This window comes from Nesoenas mayeri, assembly GCF_963082525.1.
Source record: "Nesoenas mayeri genome assembly, chromosome: 22".
NCBI classification, from domain to species: Eukaryota; Metazoa; Chordata; class Aves; order Columbiformes; family Columbidae; genus Nesoenas; species Nesoenas mayeri.
In genome coordinates this window covers 6,969,715-6,986,442 of record NC_137572.1, presented here as the reverse complement: position 1 = coordinate 6,986,442, position 16,728 = coordinate 6,969,715, and the positions used below count along the sequence as shown (strand labels likewise).

Genomic DNA, 16,728 nt, shown 5'->3' with positions numbered 1-16,728 from the left:
ATAATTACTCCGCTCAGTGTTTGAATGACAGTGTTTTAAATTAAATTATGATTTTAATATTCATTTTTGGGGTTAAAGCTCATCAGAGCTGTTGCTTGGTGTCAGGACCGGGCCCGCCGCCCCTTCAGAGACTCCGATAGAGGGACACGCGTCCCAGTGTCACCCGCTTTGGGGCTGTGACTCCCCACGCAAGGGGAGCTCAGGGCTGCACCGCGGTTCGTACGTCTCCAGAGCACTCAGAGAAGTGGCAGCAAAAATGGAGATGTGGCAAGTGTGACAAAAATAAACCACCAGAAACCCAGGACCTCAGTGACAGAGGGGACAGTTCAACCCAAACAGCCCCACCCTCTGAGCAGCATCGCATCCCTGCCTTGGAAAAAACACCAACATGCAACGTCAGGTAAAAAAGCAGGATGTTATTTCCACGTGCACACGGAGGCTCCGGGGCTGGCAGAAACACAACACGGGGGACAAAACACAGACCGACCCAAAGCGAGCGCAGGGCGGCACGGGCACTGTCACACGCGGCACCGCGGGCTGGTGTCCCAGGCTGGCGTAGGACAGGGCGAGGTGACACGGGAGCTGCGCGTCCAGGGTCAGGACAGCCCGAGAGGCCCCAGCGTCACTGCCTGTGGGCACAAGAACGTCCCAGCAGCCCAGGGGACGTGGCAGCGGCCGAGGTGTCGGCTCACATACAGGATTTGCAGGGCACAGCTGCGCTCCGGGAGAACGGGAACGGAGCAGGAACCACAGCCGGGCTCCGAAATGCCGGGTGAGCTCAGCTCTGCAGCGACGGAGCGCTCAGCGCACCTTCACCAGCCAAAAAAACCTGAGATTCCTGACACCTGAGGACTTGTGAACCGCCCTCGGAGGACAAAGCATTTGGCATAAAACGGTGAAGCACATAGTTACTGTGGTTCTTTAGAAGTGACCAGACCGGGAGCCGTGGTCCGCAGAGCGACAGATGGAGGCAGCGCTGCAGGCAGCAGCCCCCAGCCCCCTCCACGCTGCACCAAGCAGCGCCGAGTTCGTCCCCTCTGGCCAACAGAAGATCCTCTTTGGCAGCCTCCAAACTCAGCCTTGCCGCTCACAAAACGGTCCCGAGACGCTGCAGGTCACGGTGCCGGCACAGCCAGCTGCTCCTCGCGGCTCTGGCAGCCGGGGAAGCTCCGGACACCAGCCCTGGATGCTGTTTCACCTGCGCTCCGTCTCTACATGTCCTCCACGCTCCACTTGTAGGCCAGCTCCTGAACTGCCCGCTTGTCGGCCATCCTGGCGAAGCGCTGCTGCTCGAACCCGTTGGACCTGCGCACAACAGCGAGAACACACAACAGCTGCTGCGCAAGAGCTTTGCAGGAGCAAGGAAGCTTTTTAGAGACATGATGGGTTTTCCGCGGCTCTTGCTGCGGCTCAGCTCCCACCTCCATCGGCGGTTGGCAGCCGTTGGCATCTCTGCAGCTCCTCACAGCCTTGCTCCGTTCTGTCCCAAACACGCCAGCATTCCCCGCACATTCGTAACCGACACATCCAACCTCACCCCACCAGCACGCCCGCTGCTCTGCTCACCGGGAACCTCACCGCTGTCTCTCACCAGTTTTCACCGTAATTCTACCACGTGGCCGCCGCAGGGACACGTACCTGTCCACACCGTCCCAGCGGTGCCCGGGCCAGATGTTAAATCTGTTGAGCGGAGGTGCTGGTCCGTTGTACCGTGGCTTTTCTAGGAACAGAAAGAGCAACACAGCCCTTTACTACTTCACGTGGTCACCTTGGCACCACCATGAGGGACACACAGACACACTTAAACTGGAGCCTCGTGGCTCTTCGGTCACTGGACACTGCTCTCCAGTAACGGCTACTGGTAACAAGCCACTAACAGCAAATCCTGCGGCTACCGCAACTCCAGACGAGGAGCCCGTTTGGATTTGTAACAAACAGCAGCTGCGCTGCTACAGCCCGAAACCACACACTGTGTCACCCCGCAGCCAAACCTTTCTTCTCCTTGCCAGCTCGGGCCTTCCTCTTCTTGATCAAGGCGGCCATGGGGTCTCCTTCGCGCTCTTGTTCCCGCAGCATCCGATCCAGATCCTGGTCATCAATGTACCGAGCCAGCGGCTTCTGCATCTCCTTTATTGCGTCTTCCACATTTTGCTGCTGCTGCCTCTCCTGCGCCAGCCTGAAAACACACACAAGGAGTTTCACCGCCAAGCCAAGGAACCGCTTACTGTCACTTACGGATTTGCAGGATGGGTCAGAGTCCTGAGGTTCCGCTGTGCGCGCAGCACACGAGCTCTGGAGGGGATCACCGGGGGATGTGAGACACATGAACACGAGGCAGCACAGAGGGCCTCACCCTTTTCCCCATCTGGCATACTGCTCGTCTCTCTCGGACGTGGCTTCGGCTTTCTGCCGCTGCTCCAGCCACTCCCGCTCCAGGTCCCTCTTGCGCCCGGACTTGTCTCGGTAGATGGTCTTGGAGTGCCGGGATTCCTCTGCAGGGGACACGCCACAAGTCACGCAGTCTGGAACACTCTGCAGTCTCCAGGCAATTCAACTACTGCATCTCATTTTAACGCTTTTCTCCCTTTACTTGTTCCAGCCTCTGAAAGCGCTTGTCAGGCAAAAGCAGGCGGGATCACAGCTCTCGCCTGAGCTGCTGCCCCCAGCCCGCTCGTCCCAGGAGCCCTTTCCGTATCAGGCTGGCAGCTGGGGCAGACGGAGAAAAAGCCTCTCGCCCTCCCCGTGATTTCACCAGCATTGCTTTGAAATGGCCCTTTAGGATGCCGTATTTGAGGCTCAGGGACCTCGCACAAGGAAGCACCAGCAGGTCTGGCTGCTGCTCCGCAGGGACGTTCTGCAGCTGCGCCCTCAGGCCTGACAGCGCATGGGAGAGCAGGGAGAGCTGCTGCTGCTCGGGCAGCGTTCCACCCTACCTGCCAGGAGCCTGGTGCTGCTCTCCTGGCCCCGCAGCTCCTGCTGCTCCCGCTGCAGCACCTCGGCTGACACCAGCCCAGCTCTGACCGCAGAAAACGCCGCATTTGCCTGCAAATCAAACCAAAATCTCATTGACTGCTGGCTGAGGGCTGTGCAGTGACCCAGAGGAACAAGGGGGTAGCTTGAAGCCAAGAGAGACGTGTTAGCACAGCCAACCCTGCCACAAAGCCACTGGCATCCCCACCAACTCCAGAAACAAAACTCCTCTCTCATGCCCCCTCACACCTCTTAGTGCAAGTGGAGGGTCTGGCACAGCTGCGTGCACAAGATACACATAATTCCTACTCCCCCATTTCTAAGCCATTTTACAGTTTTCTATCAACAGGAATGAATCTTCAACTGAAGCTTTTACCTTCTTGGGAGAGCCCTGAGCGTCACGCAGGCGATGAGGCGAGACGTCGCGGGGGCTCCTGGAACGGTGCTGCTCCTTCCTCTGAGGTGACGGCACCTCCCGGAGCCTTTTCGTGGCTGGGGAAGCCCCTGCAAAAAACACACGTACAAACTGAAAATCACAGAATTCAACAAGATTGGTCCCATGGGACTAAGCATGGTGCTGCACAAGGGGAACTCCTAGGAAATCGAGAGCAGAGTAACTGTGCTCGCCTCTGGGTGTGCACAGGGACAGAGCGGGCAGCAACGCGCAGGGAGAACAAACCCTGCCGCACGCTCACCTCTGGCTCTGCTCGGCTTCTTCAGGCTGGGCGACCCGCTCCTCTTCCTCCGAGGTGGTGAGAGATCGGAGTCAGAATCGTGCCTCTTCTTCCTCGGAGGGGACGGGTCCGGTGTGACCGGACGCTTGTGTCGCGATGAGGACTTGTCAGAGACGCCGCGCCCGGGGGGAGATCGTTCCCCCTGGGCTCGTCCCGACTGGGGCTTGGCTGAGGTTTTGCAGCCCCTTCTGCCCGGCACTGGGCTCAGTCTCCTTGGGGACAGGTCAGCGGTGTCGTGACGCTGTCGCCTTGGGGGTGACAGGTCAGGGGTGTCGTGACGCTGTCGCCTTGGGGGTGACGGGTCAGGGGTGTCGTGACGCTGCCGTCTCGGGGGTGATGGGTCAGGGGTGTCGTGACGCTGCCGTCTCGGTGGTGACGGGTCAGGAATATCGTGACGCTGTCGTCTAGGAGGGGACAGGTCAGGGGTGTCGTGACGTTTTCGCCTGGGAGGTAATGGGTCAGGGGTGTCGTGACGCTGCCGTCTCGGGGGGGACGGGTCAGGAGTATCGTGACGCTGTCGTCTAGGAGGGGACAGGTCAGGGGTGTCGTGACGTTTTCGCCTGGGAGGTAATGGGTCAGGGGTGTCGTGACGCTGCCGTCTCGGGGGGGACGGGTCAGGAGTATCATGACGCTGTCGTCTAGGAGGGGACAGGTCAGGGGTATCGTGACGTTGTCGCCTCGGGAGTGATGGATCAGGAGTATCGTGACGCTGTCGCCTTGGGGGTGATGGATCAGGAGTATCATGACGCTGTCGCCTGGGAGGGGACGGGTCAGGGGTGTCGTGACGCTGTCGCCTCGGGGGTGATGGATCAGGAGTATCGTGACGCTGTCGTCTCGTGGGCGATGGGTCAGGGGTGTCGTGACGCTGTTGCCTGGGAGGGAAGGAGAAGGGGAAAGCAAGACTTAGATTATTTGTTTTGCTGCCTCCAGACTGGAAACAAAACCCAAGTGGGACCTTAACGCTTGTAGTAAGGGTTGAGGATGAAAAAAACTTTCAGAATGCAAATTCATACTTGATTTTGCACCTCCACATAGCGAGCGCCATCACATTCCTAACACTAATCTCAGAAACCCCCCGAGGCAACCGGGACGGCAGGAAAGCAAGAATGGCCAAGTCTCCAGGGACCCTCACGACACTCAGGCTACAACACCCGCTGCGTGCTCTTGTACCATTGTCTTCCCACGCGCAACCGCCCCCCGCGCTCCCTCGGGGCGCCTGGACGCTGTGCGACCGCGGAACGGCCCACAGATGCTCCCGGAGAAGAACGTTCTGACATCACCATCCTCACCACGTTCCACCACTGCAGCGACGCTGCAGGTTCCAGCGCTCACTGCCCGCTCCCCACACAGGGGTTACTCAGGAATGGAACCCTGGCCTGTGCGCACCCGCCCGGTTTCACAGCAAAGCGCTTAGGAACTGCACGACGAAGCAGACGACGGCAGAAAACAGAGTTAACGGACAGAAGAACTCCAGCTGGAGCCCCGTACCTCGCAGCAGGTTGGGCAGGTGCTGAAACATCCGAACTTTGGGCATCTTCACCCTGGTCTAAACCGAAACAATCACAAAGTCACCACAGCTCATCTCCGCGGCGTTTCTTTTCTAGCCAGCGTTATTTTTAACTTGCGATGCCGCTGTTCATAGCAGTTGAGCGTTCAGCGAGAGGGCGGAAAGCTCTGCTCTCACCTCCCAAAAGCTTCCACTTAGCATTTCTCCGGAATTCCTCCATGAGCTTCACTGCATCGGGACGCTCGTCAACGAACTCTGCCACCTGAAGACAGAACCCAGAGTAAATCCCACGGCTTTATAATAAACGAAACTAAGGATTTCTACCCTCTAACACACAGAATTGCGTGCAATCGCGCTGACGGGTGAGCACGATTTAGACGTGTTCCCGCCGGCAGGTGTCAAAGCACCTTCCAAAAGCTTCGCCCTGCACTGATCTCCTTGCCACCCGGGTTTCCAGTGCACGGGGCGCCCGGCAACGCCGGCACCCTCAGCCTCGTCCCCAGCGGCTGCTCAGAGCCATGAGAGCCGCGGCGCTGGCCCCGCCACAGGCCAGCGTGACACGCTCACCACCGGCATGTCCCCCTCGTCCTCCTCCTCCTCGTTCTCCTGCGCGGCGGCGATGCTGCTCCAGCTCACGTCGTCATCCACGATCCGCATCCTGGCGGGGAGAGCGGGTCAGAACGGGGGTTCCTGCCCGGGGAGCCTGCGGGTGTGCGGACGGGGACGGGGGGACACGGGGCTGGGCGGACACGGGGCTGGGCGGACACGGGGCTCGGGGGACACGGGGCTGGGCGGACACGGGGCTGGGCGGACACGGGGCTCGGGGGACACGGGGCTGGGCGGACACGGGGCTCGGGGGACACGGGGCTCGGGGGACACGGGGCTGGGCGGACACGGGGCTGGGCGGACACGGGGCTGGGCGGACACGGGGCTGGGCGGACAGGCCCACAGCCGCTGCAGGAGGCCTGGTCCCGCCGCCGAGCGCCGCGAGTGGCGCAAACCGCGTCTCCCCGGAACTCACCCGGCTCTGCCCGCGCCGCCCGGCGGCCTCTTGGTGCGGCGGCGGCGGGGCCGGGCGGGCGCGGGCCCGGCCGGGCCGCTCAGGTAGCGCTGCAGGTACTCGGCCTTGCTCAGCCCCGCCGCCGCCATGCTGCCCGCCGGAAGTGACGCACCAAGCGCCGGGAGGCGGTGCCACGGCTGTGGGCGGGATCTCCGCGGTAGGCGGAGCGACGTCCTGTGGGCGGAGCAATGTTGTTTGTAGGCGGGAGATGGGCGGAGCCTTGGCGGTGGGCGGAGCAATGTTATGCGAGGGCGGGACTAGGGGCGGGGTCCGGGCGGCGGGCGGGGCCAGCAGCACACGGACGCGGTCGCTCTATCACCAGCTTTATTGGGACCCGCACCCCGGCACCCCCGCACCCCGGGGACGCAGCCCCGGCCCCGCACCCGTCCTGGTCCCTGCGGCCACCGGGGAAGAGGCTCCGGCTGCTACCGGCTCCCGGCCTCCTCCTCGTAGCCCTCGGTCTTCATGTCGTTGAGCCCCAGGTCCTCGTTCTGCTGGAACGTGCGCTCGTAGCGCTGCACCCGCAGCTCCGGGTCCTGCTCCGGGGCGAACACGTTCTGTGGGGACACAGAGCCCGTATCACAGCCCCAGGGCAGCACAGCACCCAAAATGGGAAGGGGTTCCGGGCCAGATCCACCCCCAGCTCCCTCAGGAGCTCAGGCTGCTCCCGGCCCCTTCCCACAAACAGCTTCCCCTCCCTGGGCAGACCCTGCCCGCCAGGACAGAAAACCCGCTCACACAGCCAGATTCGGGGGGCTCGGCTCGGGGTGCCGCCGTACCTGCAGGTAGCTGTTGCCCGCGGGGTCATCCATGACGAAGTGAGCCGTCCTCTGGCCCTCAATGATCTGCACAAACAGAGCGGTCAGGCTCCTTCTGACCCCCCAGAGCACCCAGCCCCCAGCCACTTGCAGCACAGCTGTTCTGACGTTCTTCTGCACAGAAAACTGCAAGCGCACTCACCTCCTGCAGCTTCCCGATGAATTCCTGCAGCTTCTGGGTTCTATCGGGCGCAGAGCTGTCCCCCAGCGTGAAGGGGTTCCGCTCCACCTGCCGGAGCAGAGCCGGTAAAAGGGGACCCAGGTGTCCGGGATTGGGGACCCAGCCCTGCAGTGACACCTCTAAGCCCCCAGGCCACTCACCAGGTCCCGCACGTCCTTCAGCAGCCCCTCCAGCGTGGTGAACTTGCCCCCCAGCGCTCCCATCCCCAGCTCGAACTCCAGCTCGGGGATCTCCACGCTGCACGTCTCCGACTGCAGGGACAGAGGAGCAGCCGTGAGGGACCTGCTGAGGGAGGACAGGGCGGGTTTGAAGGTCCCTGTACCTTCAGGACGTCCCTTGTCATGTCGGACGGGTCTGTGATCCGCAGGGTGATCCTGGTCCCCTGTGGCTCGATCGCTCCTCCGGACTTCACCTGCAACAGCCGCAGTCAGCTCCCGGCGCCCGGAAGCCCCGTCACTCCACCCAGCCCAGAAGCCGGTCAGCTCTTCTACGGCTGTGACACTGCGCGAAAACACAGTGTCCCTCCCCAAACAGCCGCTCCGTGAAGCGTCTGTGAGAAACACCCACCCAGCAAAGCACAGAGCGGCGCGCCCCAGCTCACCTCGTTTGTCCTGTGCCCGCAGGACTCGCAGTTGGTGGCCATGATAATCACCTCCTTGAAGTGCGGGATCTCTGTGCAGGGTGGTCAAGGAGAACCCAGCAGAAGGTCCCAAAGCAGAAGCGTGTGCCCTGTCCCCTGCCCCAGCCCTTCCCCCTGCGCTGCAGGAACTCGCCGGCAAGTGCTGGGCAGCACCGGGGTGGCTCTGCATCCAGACAAGCTCTGCCAGAGCTAATTTATCCATTTGTAAGGGGCGCAGCAAGAGGAGACCTCGCTGCACACACAGTGACTCCCACCCCGCAGACCCCGCTCCAAGGATACGCACGAGCTTCATGTTGGTGTGAGCGGGCGCGTTGCACTCGGGGCAGTTGGTGTTGAACTGCAGCACCTGTGTTGTGCGACAGGCACAGCCAGGACTGGGATGGCCCCTCAGCCCATCCCGGCGCCAGAGCCGCCCAGGTGCCGCGGATCACCCACCTCATTGTGTAGATCCTCGGCAGGCTCAGGCGGCTCCTCCAGCTCCTCTCCCTGTGAGCGGGGACGCCAGGAGCAGCGTCAGCCCCTGCACCTCAATTCGGGCCTCCCAGAGGGTGAGGGGACAGAGAACACAAACAGCAGCCCGGTACCTGCAGCCCCAGTGCGGCCGCCTGCTGGGGGCTCCTCCGGTAGTGGGTGACCACGAGCGCGTCATCGCGCTGCGGCGCACGGGGGTTCTCCACGAAGCTGTTCCCTGAGGGGTCGTCGATGACCTGTGGACAGCGAGGCCTGAGCAGCCATTCCCCCTGCACACAGGGGCTGCGCTGCAGTTCTACTCACCAAGGTGAAGGGCGACTGTGCTTCCTTCAGCTGCCTCAGCCTCTCGATGAACTCCTCGATTTTCTGTGCCACCCCTTCGTCTGTCGCCTGTGAAATAGGACACGTGTGGGATGGACAGCACAGGCAGCCAGCGCTGGGGACTGTGCTGGCACTGGCGCACACAGAGAGCCCGTGACGCTCCCATGAGCGGCGTGCAAAAACAAGCGTTTGCCGAGCTGGCGTCCCCGGGGAGCCGCCCCTGTCACAGCGTCTCACCCTGCGGACGGGCTGGTCCTGCTCCAGGCCCGCGATAGCTCTGTCAATTATCCCTTCAACGGTGGTGAGAACTGGGGAAGGAAAGCAAGCAGCAATGGAGCGGTTTGTTAACCGCAGCGCCGCGGTGCCGCCTGCCGCTGGCCCTGCCCGCCCCGGCACGCTGGCCCGTGCAGCTGCGTCGAGTCCCCGGACAGGAGGACAAGCCCTGACTGAGGGCGCAGCCCCTCACCCACCTCCCCTCTGCGTGAACGGCGGGATCTCGAAGTCCAGCTCGGGAATCGTGGCCGTGGCGCAGTCGGTCTTCACCACCTGCCTGTCCATGTCCTGGCACGACATGAATTCCACATGAGTTCCACACGCAGCCCCCGCCAGCAGCAGCTCCCGCGGCCTCTGCGCTCGTGCAGGAGAGCGCCGGGAGTGCGCGGGGGTTGGGATGGGTACTGCCGAACGAATAACACGGTTTCTCAGGTGGCCCCGAAGACGAGCGGTTCACTGCTGGAGCGGGCTGCGCGGGCAGAGCTGCAGGCGGGGCGGGCTGCTCACCTGGCGGGAGGCGACGGCCAGGCGGTAGCGCACGCCCTGCTCCTGCACCCGGCCCGCGGACTGGATCTCGGTGTTGGACCAGCCGCAGCTGCCGCAGGAGAAGGAGCTGACGATGATCTCCTTGAAGAACGGGATCCTGGTGAGCAGCAGCCGCGTCACCCCCTGCACGGCAGCGAGGGCAACGCTGGGAGCCGGCTCCTCCGGGCCCGGGGCCCCGGGCGGGCCCGTGTCCCCCGGACACCCCACCCACCCCGGCGGGTCCGGTCCGCTCCGGTCCGGTCCCGCCGCCCCGCAGGCCCCGCCGCCCCCTCACGTTTTGGAAGCAGTTCATGCAGAGCGACTCGATCTCGGCCGGGAGCTGCTCCCCGTCCTCGGCGCTGAGGGGCCGGAACAGCGGCTCCCGATCCCCCCGGTCCGCCCGGGCCCCCCCGGCCGCCCCCGCCGGCTGCACCGCGCCCAGCGCAGACATCTTGCGGCGGCTCCGCGCCTGCGCCGGCACGTGGGGCGGTCACGTGAGGAGGAGTTCACGTGAGGCGCGGTCACGTGAGGCGGCGCGCCTGGGCCAACATGGCGGCGCCCGTGCGGCTCCCGCGGCGTGTGTATGCGCTGCACCCCGGATCCCCCCGATCCCCGCGATCCCCCGATCCCCGCGACCCGCGGCTGCCAGTCCCCCGGCTGCCGGTCCCCCGGCTGCCTCACGGGGCTCCTCTCCCGCAGAACCGGATCCCCCGGACGGGGCAGCGTGAATAGCGAGTGCGCTCGAGGTTAATTTGGGACTTGAGCGTTCCCAGGGTCTGTTTCCTGGGTGAGGTCTGGTGGGTGGTTTTCACGCCCTCCCGCTGCCTCACCTGATGTAGTTTCCTTCCCAGTGCAACGCTTCCCGTGGGAAGGCCCCTTGCAGGGCGTATCTCCATCTAATTTCACAAAGCAGTTAGAAAACCAGCACTTCTGAGAGCTCCACCCCCTTGCGCGGGTCACGGGGGTGTGAGGGCAGCTGGCCACGCTCTGAGCCCAACGGACTCACAATAAAAGCCACAAGAGCCATTCCCGGGAGCTCCTGTCCCCGGGGGAAAGGAAACGGGCCGGTGTGTGTCGGTGTGTGCCGAGGGGCCGCGGTGGCAGCCGGGGACAGGGTCTCTGCACTCACACGCTGTCCCGGGACAGGGTCCCTGCGCTCACGGAGCCCCGGGCCGGGTGCTGCCTCCCGCGGCCCCACCGCCCCTTTAGATCCCCAGCAATGAGACGTGGGTGGGGGTGGGCTCTGCCCTCCCGGTAAACACGACATGGAGGTGACGGGGTGGCCACGCCTGCCCCCCCAGCATCGCCCGGGCCGGGAGCAGAGCGGTGGGATGGGGGCAGAGATACGGGCTGTGGCTGCTGCCGCACGGGTTTGCAGCCCCCATAGGGCTGAGGGGAGCCCGCGATGGGCTGGGAGCGCAGGCTGTGCCGGGGCAGGGTGGCAGCAGCCGGGGGCCACATCCGCAGGGCAGATCAGAGCACAGACCCCCGTGGGGGCTGCAAACCGCCTGCGGGCTGCTGAACCCCCCAATTGGCATGTTCCCTCTGAAAGGCGCCTTTCCCCGGGATAACACACGGAATGGGCTCAGCTGGGGCCGCGTGAGCAGCGCCGGCTGCTGACTCCGGGTTTTAGCTGGGGAGAGCGCTGCAGTGTTTGCTCTGACCAATGTTTGCTTGGACTCAGCAAACAGGGACCCCCTGGGACCCGCGTCCCCCCGGCGAGGCCGGGCTGGGGGCAGAGTCCAGGTGAAGTCTGAGCAATCACTGGGGAGCAAAGTCCATCCGCTCCCTCGCCCTGCGGACACAGGGGCTGCCCCCGCACCCTCAGCTCCCACCCTCAGCTCCTAGCAGCGTGGGAGCCCACGGAGCGGCGCGGGGCTCTTGTTGTGCCCACAGCACCGTCGTCTCTCCCCTGGAGCTGGGGACACGGGGCCTCTCCCCACCAGTGCCGGCCTCGCTGCACTGAGCGCTGGTCCCAGTGCTGGGGATGCTGGGCCGAACGTGGGGCCGTGGGCTCACCTGGCTGTGACCGTCCCTGTACCCGCCACCCCACCCGCCACCTCCACTCCCAGGACCGGAACTTGGGGGCTTTGCTCCCCCCGGGAGCAGCCAGACCTGACGCCCGCAGTTGCCGGTGCCGCATGGCGGGTGCTGGGGCGGACACGGACACAACCAGCACATGCATCTGAAGTGACCAGTTTATTTCCGCCACGGGCAGTGGCCACGGGCGCCGGGGACAGACGGGCACCCCGTGGCACTTGGGGACTCAGTTCTCAGGCGGCGGGACGGTGCTGAGGAAGGCGGCCACCTTGTCCCGCACCTCCCTCTCCAGCAGCTCCAGGTGATCCTCCACGCCGGCAGCGCCTGAGTCCAGCTTGGCCTGCATCTCCTCCAGCCGCTGCACCAGCTGCTGCCCGAAGCTCTCCCCGACGGGTGCCGCACGCTGCCGGAAAGACTCCAATGTCTGCGCCACGCTGTCCTCCAGCCGCTGGGCCAGCGGGCCGAGCTGCTGCCGCAGCCCCTTGCCGTCGGCCGCCCGCCGCAGCTCCTGCGCCAGCGGGCTGAGCTGGGCGCGCAGCTCCTCGGCGCTGCCGGCCAGGCGGGCGCGCAGCTCCTGTGCCACCCGCTCCGTCTGTGCCGTCAGGCTCTGCAGCTGCCGCTCCAGCCCGTCCTGCGCGTCCCGCGCGTAGGGGCCGAGCCCCTGCCGCAGCTCCGCCACGCTCTGCGCCACCTGCGCCTGCAGCTCGTCGGCCACGGGCGCCAGCCGCTCCTTCAGCGCCTCCACGCCGCCGTCGATCTGCGCCTGCAGCCGCTCAGCCTGGGCGCGCAGCGCGGCCTGGGCTCCCTCAGCGTTGTCCTGCAGCGCGTCCCGCAGCTCGGCCGCGTAGGGCTCCAGCGCCCGCCGCAGCTCCCCGGCGCCGCGGTCCACGCGCTCCCGCAGCTCCTCGGCGTAGGGGCTCATCTTGGCCTGCAGCTGGCGGATGTTGGAGCCGATCTGCTGGTGCACCTCGTCGGCGTAGGGCGCCAGGCGCGCACGCAGCTCCTCCAGCTCGCGCCGGATCTGCTCCTTCAGGCGCTGCGAGTCCTGCGCCAGCCGCGCCTGCAGCTCCACAGCAAAGGGCACCAGCCGCTGCTTCAGGTCCTCGGCGTAGGCGTTGACGCCGCGCAGGTTGCTCTCCAGGAGGGTGCTGGGGACAGAGGGGACGTCAGAGCCCTGAGCTGCCCGTGCCGCGTCCCCCAGCCCGCCGCCCCACTCACTTGAGCTGCTTGGTGAGCTCGCTCTGCTGCAGCTGCTCCACCGTGTCCTTGGCGTTGCTGCCCAGCTCGGTGAAATACTTCCAGAGCACACCGGCCACCTCGTCCGGGTTCACATCAGCCCGTGCCCCTGCAAGGGGACACCGGGTTGGCACCAGCATGGCCGTACTGGGGACACCAGGTCCCCATCCCTGCCGGGGACCCGCACGTCACTCACCTGAGGCCACAAGGAGCAGCAGGACGAGGGCGGCCGCCTTGGGCGCCATGCTGAGCGGGGCTGCCTGCGGAGCAGATAGGTCGGGAAGGAGCCCCAGGGCCAGCAGCCCCTCAGCCCCCCAGTGACCCGGAGCTGGGGTGACGCAGCCACCAGCTGTCCCCAGTGCAGCCGCTCACCTGCGCTGCCGCCGGGTGCGGTACCTGACGTGCCGGGAGAGCTCGGCCGCTATTTATGCAGCTGAGCAGCCTCGGTGGCTTCCACGCAGGCCTGTGACAGCAGCGGCGGGCTTGGACTTTAGCAAGGTCGCGACGTGGAAGCGCCTGATGTGCACACAGCCCTGACGTCACCCCTGTCCCTGCCGTCACCCACAGCCCTGACGTCACCCGTGTCCCTGCTGTCACTCGCAACCCTGATGTCACCCACAACGCTCGTGTCCCCCGCAGCCCCGGTGTCCCCGCAGCCCTGGGGGGTGCACGGGCAGCCCGTGGTGAGCCCATCCTGCGGGCAGGGACCCAGGACCAGAAGGGACGGCGTGGGGCAGCCCCCAGCTCCGCACCCCATGGGGTGCAGCGATGGCCGCAGCGGTGTGGGGTCCCTGGGGTGCGCGGTTTGGCACGGACGGGGTCTGGGTGACGCTGCGATGGGTGCACGGGGACACGTCAGAATGTGCAGGACAGCGTTGCCCCCTCCCAAATCTCCTTTGGGAACAGCCAGGGCCCCGCAGGCAGGGGATGCTGCACCATACCAGTGCCACCCGCCCACGGTGGCCGTGGGGACCCTGCGTGTCCCAGCCCAGCCCACCCGTGCCCTGCGGACCCGCTGCGTGTGACGTGTCCCGCGGGGCGAAGGGCAGGGAAGGGAGCAGCAGGCGATGCCAAGGTCCAAAGAGCCCTTGCGGTTCCCCATGGCTGGAGGGGACAGCCCAGCCACCCCGTCCCGTCCCGGTGCCGCTGAGTGTCCCCGTCCCCTCGAGCTGCCTGTGCCCACGCCAGCCCCGTACCCGCTGCCCGTCCCGCTGTCCCCGGGACACCCCAAAGCCAACTTAGGCAGGCGATACGCTCCAAACTCGCTTTATTCCAGCCAGGACAGTTTCACCAAGAAACCATCTGGAAAGGGGGTTTATCCAAGTTATCCAGCACTCTGACAACACGACAGAACACGGGGGCGGGTGCAGCTGAGGGTGTTACTGTTGTTGTGTGACCACAGCAGAACAAAGAGCACAGCACACGTTCCCTCACAAACACGGGGACGAGGGGCCGGTCCCACCCCAAACAGGCGCTCACGGGAGCGCGAGGGCTCAGGACACAGCCAGGGGCAAAGCGCCCGCGAGGCGCAGGCGACGCTCCCCGCCCGGTCCCAGTGTATGGGGGGCTCAGGGGGTCCCGCTCACAGCCCGTGCGGGTCCGGCTGCGCCCACATCGAGCTGGGCAGGACCTTCCCAGCTCCTCTGGGCACGTCCCTGTCTATTGACTGGGGTCCTGTCCCCCCGTCCCCACAGACGAGGAGCCACCGCCGGGGGGACGGGACCGTCACTGTCGCCCCCTTGGCACCAACCTGTGTGTGTGTGAGGACAGGGACAGGGGGACACAAAGGGCCACAAAGAGCCACCATTGGCAGCTGCAGATCTCATCGGGGGATGTGCAACTGTCCCCTCCTCTCCGCCCCCCACCCAGCCCCCCCGCCAGCATCCACTGCAAAGACCGAGAGCTCCAATAACTTAAGTCAGGTTTATTTGACAAAAGGCTGGCAAAGCGGAGACCAACGCCGGTTTGGGGAGGGGAGCAGTGGGAGGGGAGCAGGGGGGTCCCCAGGGAGGCCCCCCAGGGTTGCCCCGGCCCGGGGCTCCCGCAGCTCGTCCCCAGAGCCCCCGGGGGCTGCGGGAGGGGCCGGGGCCGTCCCTGGCCGGCCAGCTGGCGGCTCAGGCCACTCTCTTCTGGAAGTCGTCCAGGAGGGCGATGATGCGGGTCTTGAGGCTCTCGGCGTAGGGCGTCAGGCGCTCCTTGAAGTCCTGCGCCAGCGGGGTCAGCTTCTCGCGCAGGTTGCCCAGGTGCTCCACCACCTTGGCCTGGTACTCGGCGGCCTGCGGGATGCCCTTGTCGCGGATCTCCTCCAGCTTCTGGCTCAGCTTCTGGCGTAGCTCGTCGCTGTAGGGCGCCAGGTTCTTGCGCAGCTCCTCCACGTGCCCGCGCAGCCGGTCCCGCGCCTCCTCGGCCACCGGCGTCAGCCGCTCCTGCATCAGCTCCACCTTCTGCTTGGTGATGTCCTTCAGCTCCTGCGCCAGCGGCACCAGGCGCTGCCGGTACTGCTCCAGCTCCTCCGTCCACTTGGCCGAGAACTGGTCCAGGAAGGGCCGGATCTTCTCCTTCACCTCCTCCAGGTCCTTGCTGAGCTCCTGGCGCAGGCTCTCGGTGTCCTTCAGCCACATCTCCCGCACCTCCTTGTAGTAGGGGGTCATGTCCTCGCGCAGCTTGGCCATGGCGGCGGACAGCGTGTCCAGGTTGTCGGCCAGCTTCAGGCTGCGGGGAGGGCAGGGGAGTCAGGCACGGCGCCCGGGACCCCCCGCCGGCCCCGCCACGCGCCCCCCACTTACTCCAGCTGTTTGCCCACGGCAGAGGACTCGAACTGGGCGATGGCGTCCTTGCCGCTGGCCTTCACGGTCTCCAGGTACACGTCCACCATGTCCCGGAGCCGGTCCAGGGGCGCCTGGGGCTCATCGTGCTGCCAGAAGGAGCGGGCCTGGGTGCCTGCGGGGAGAGCGGGGTGCTCAGGACAGACGGACAGCGGGACAGCGCTGGGGACAGTGCTGGGGGCAGCCCCAGCTCTGCTGCCCCCCCAGGGACCTGCCCGGCTCGGGAGGGACCGGGGAGCCGCTCGGCTGCAGCTGAACTCGCAAAGCGCTTGGCCAGGCAGCCGCTTCAGCAGCCGCGCGTGGGGCTGGGCTGCCCCGTCCCGTCCCGTCCCAGGGGGTTTCGGCCGCTGCCGCCCCCGCCCCAACCGCCACCGCGTTCGGACGTACCCGTCAGGCAGAGCAGGGCGAGGGCCACCACCACGGCTCTCATCTTGGTGCTGAACCTGGGGGCAGAGCGAGAGAGTCGGGTGGGGAGGCAGAAGCAGAGCCCCCCACCCCGGCTCAAGGGGTCCCCGCGGCGCTGGAGGCTGCGGGATGGCTGCGGCTTCTGCCCGTGCCGCTGCGTCCTGGCCGTGCCGCGGGGCTCGGGAGCTGCCGGAGCAGCCCGGGCTCTCACCGGCTCTGTCCCGTCGCTGCCGTGCTGCTGCTCGTCCCGTCTGAGCCGCGGCGTCCCCGCCGCCGCTATTTATGCCGTTGTGGGCAGTTCCCGGTGAGATAAGCCAGCGCCGCAGCCCAAGAACTCGCTCCCCGGCACAGCCCATGTGGCGCTGAGGGTTCAAGGATCAGGCGTGTGGGCCAGCGCGGTGGTTTGGCAGCCCCGGCACACGGGGCTCCCGGTGGGACGCGGCTCGCCGGCCAAGGAGCCTGTTTACGCCGCCGCTGACCCAGATTCCTGCTGGCCGGGGCCCCTCGGCAGCCCCCGGGGATTGGCCGCCGGCCCAGGGACGGGGTTTATACCCGCAGGGATTTGGCCCAACGTGCCCAGACCCCTCGTCCTCCGCTCACCGCCACTGCCGCTCCCAGCACCCCCGTCCCGCTGCGCTCTCCCCTCAAAGCTCAGCCCAGCAGAGCCCGGCCTGGCTCAGCACCCAAACCCCCCCAGCCCAAAGCCAAACCAAAGCGGCACC

At 65.8% G+C, this 16,728-nt stretch overlaps 4 protein-coding genes across 5 annotated transcripts; all 4 read right to left on the bottom strand.

Moving 5' to 3' along the window:
• Positions 1 to 396: 396 nt before the first annotated feature.
• BUD13 (BUD13 homolog) lies at positions 397 to 6,371 on the bottom strand. Its single transcript, XM_080357858.1, has 11 exons — positions 6,233 to 6,371; positions 5,779 to 5,869; positions 5,389 to 5,473; positions 5,193 to 5,250; positions 3,666 to 4,576; positions 3,347 to 3,474; positions 2,934 to 3,042; positions 2,354 to 2,492; positions 1,992 to 2,176; positions 1,639 to 1,720; positions 397 to 1,305 (listed from the first exon to the last, which is right to left on the bottom strand). Exons 1-11 carry the CDS (start codon positions 6,358 to 6,360, stop codon positions 1,212 to 1,214), a joined length of 2,010 nt encoding a protein of 669 aa, XP_080213984.1. The 5' UTR covers positions 6,361 to 6,371; the 3' UTR covers positions 397 to 1,211.
• A 205-nt stretch (positions 6,372 to 6,576) lies between these two features.
• On the bottom strand, positions 6,577 to 9,978 carry ZPR1 (ZPR1 zinc finger). 2 transcript variants are annotated; one of them, XM_080357838.1, is made up of 14 exons: positions 9,796 to 9,978; positions 9,483 to 9,602; positions 9,173 to 9,263; positions 8,940 to 9,010; positions 8,685 to 8,771; positions 8,495 to 8,617; positions 8,346 to 8,396; positions 8,190 to 8,256; positions 7,872 to 7,942; positions 7,593 to 7,682; positions 7,411 to 7,521; positions 7,232 to 7,318; positions 7,051 to 7,116; positions 6,577 to 6,828 (listed from the first exon to the last, which is right to left on the bottom strand). In XM_080357838.1, the coding sequence occupies exons 1-14, from the start codon at positions 9,949 to 9,951 to the stop codon at positions 6,697 to 6,699; spliced, it is 1,323 nt and encodes a 440-aa protein (XP_080213964.1). In that variant the 5' UTR covers positions 9,952 to 9,978; the 3' UTR covers positions 6,577 to 6,696. The 2 variants fall into 2 exon arrangements, with proteins under 2 accessions (XP_080213964.1, XP_080213963.1); XM_080357837.1 differs by having other exon boundaries at positions 6,580 to 6,828; positions 9,483 to 9,644.
• Positions 9,979 to 11,766: 1,788 nt separating this feature from the next.
• On the bottom strand, positions 11,767 to 13,021 carry LOC308048771 (uncharacterized protein; the record flags this gene model as incomplete). Its single annotated transcript, XM_080358077.1, has 3 exons — positions 11,767 to 12,688; positions 12,759 to 12,885; positions 12,973 to 13,021. 3 exons carry the CDS (start codon positions 13,019 to 13,021, stop codon positions 11,767 to 11,769), a joined length of 1,098 nt encoding a protein of 365 aa, XP_080214203.1.
• A 1,826-nt stretch (positions 13,022 to 14,847) lies between these two features.
• Positions 14,848 to 16,362, bottom strand: APOA1 (apolipoprotein A1). Its single transcript, XM_080357904.1, has 4 exons — positions 16,218 to 16,362; positions 15,989 to 16,044; positions 15,563 to 15,716; positions 14,848 to 15,488 (listed from the first exon to the last, which is right to left on the bottom strand). Exons 2-4 carry the CDS (start codon positions 16,029 to 16,031, stop codon positions 14,891 to 14,893), a joined length of 795 nt encoding a protein of 264 aa, XP_080214030.1. The 5' UTR covers positions 16,032 to 16,044; positions 16,218 to 16,362; the 3' UTR covers positions 14,848 to 14,890.
• Positions 16,363 to 16,728: the final 366 nt, after the last annotated feature.

Bases quoted from the DNA above. Each gene is read 5' to 3' on its own strand.
- BUD13 (XM_080357858.1), bottom strand. From the start codon at position 6,360: ATGGCGGCGGCGGGGCTGAGCAAGGCCGAGTACCTGCAGCGCTACCTG. The intron at 2,177-2,353 runs GTGAGGCCCTCT...GTGTGTTTTCAG, and splicing joins TATGCCAGATGGGGAAAAGG to GCTGGCGCAGGAGAGGCAGC. The intron at 1,721-1,991 runs GTTTGGCTGCGG...TTCTGTTCCTAG, and splicing joins AGCTGGCAAGGAGAAGAAAG to AAAAGCCACGGTACAACGGA.
- ZPR1 (XM_080357837.1), bottom strand. From the start codon at position 9,951: ATGTCTGCGCTGGGCGCGGTGCAGCCGGCGGGGGCGGCCGGGGGGGCC. The intron at 7,683-7,871 runs GTGAGCTGGGGC...CGGCTGTTGCAG, and splicing joins GCGGGCACAGGACAAACGAG to GTGAAGTCCGGAGGAGCGAT. The intron at 7,319-7,410 runs GTGAGTGGCCTG...CTGCTCCGGCAG, and splicing joins TGAAGGACGTGCGGGACCTG to GTGGAGCGGAACCCCTTCAC.
- APOA1 (XM_080357904.1), bottom strand. From the start codon at position 16,031: ATGAGAGCCGTGGTGGTGGCCCTCGCCCTGCTCTGCCTGACGG. The intron at 15,717-15,988 runs GTACGTCCGAAC...CTCTCCCCGCAG, and splicing joins CGCCCTGCTCTGCCTGACGG to GCACCCAGGCCCGCTCCTTC. The intron at 15,489-15,562 runs GTAAGTGGGGGG...CCCTCCCCGCAG, and splicing joins GCCGTGGGCAAACAGCTGGA to CCTGAAGCTGGCCGACAACC.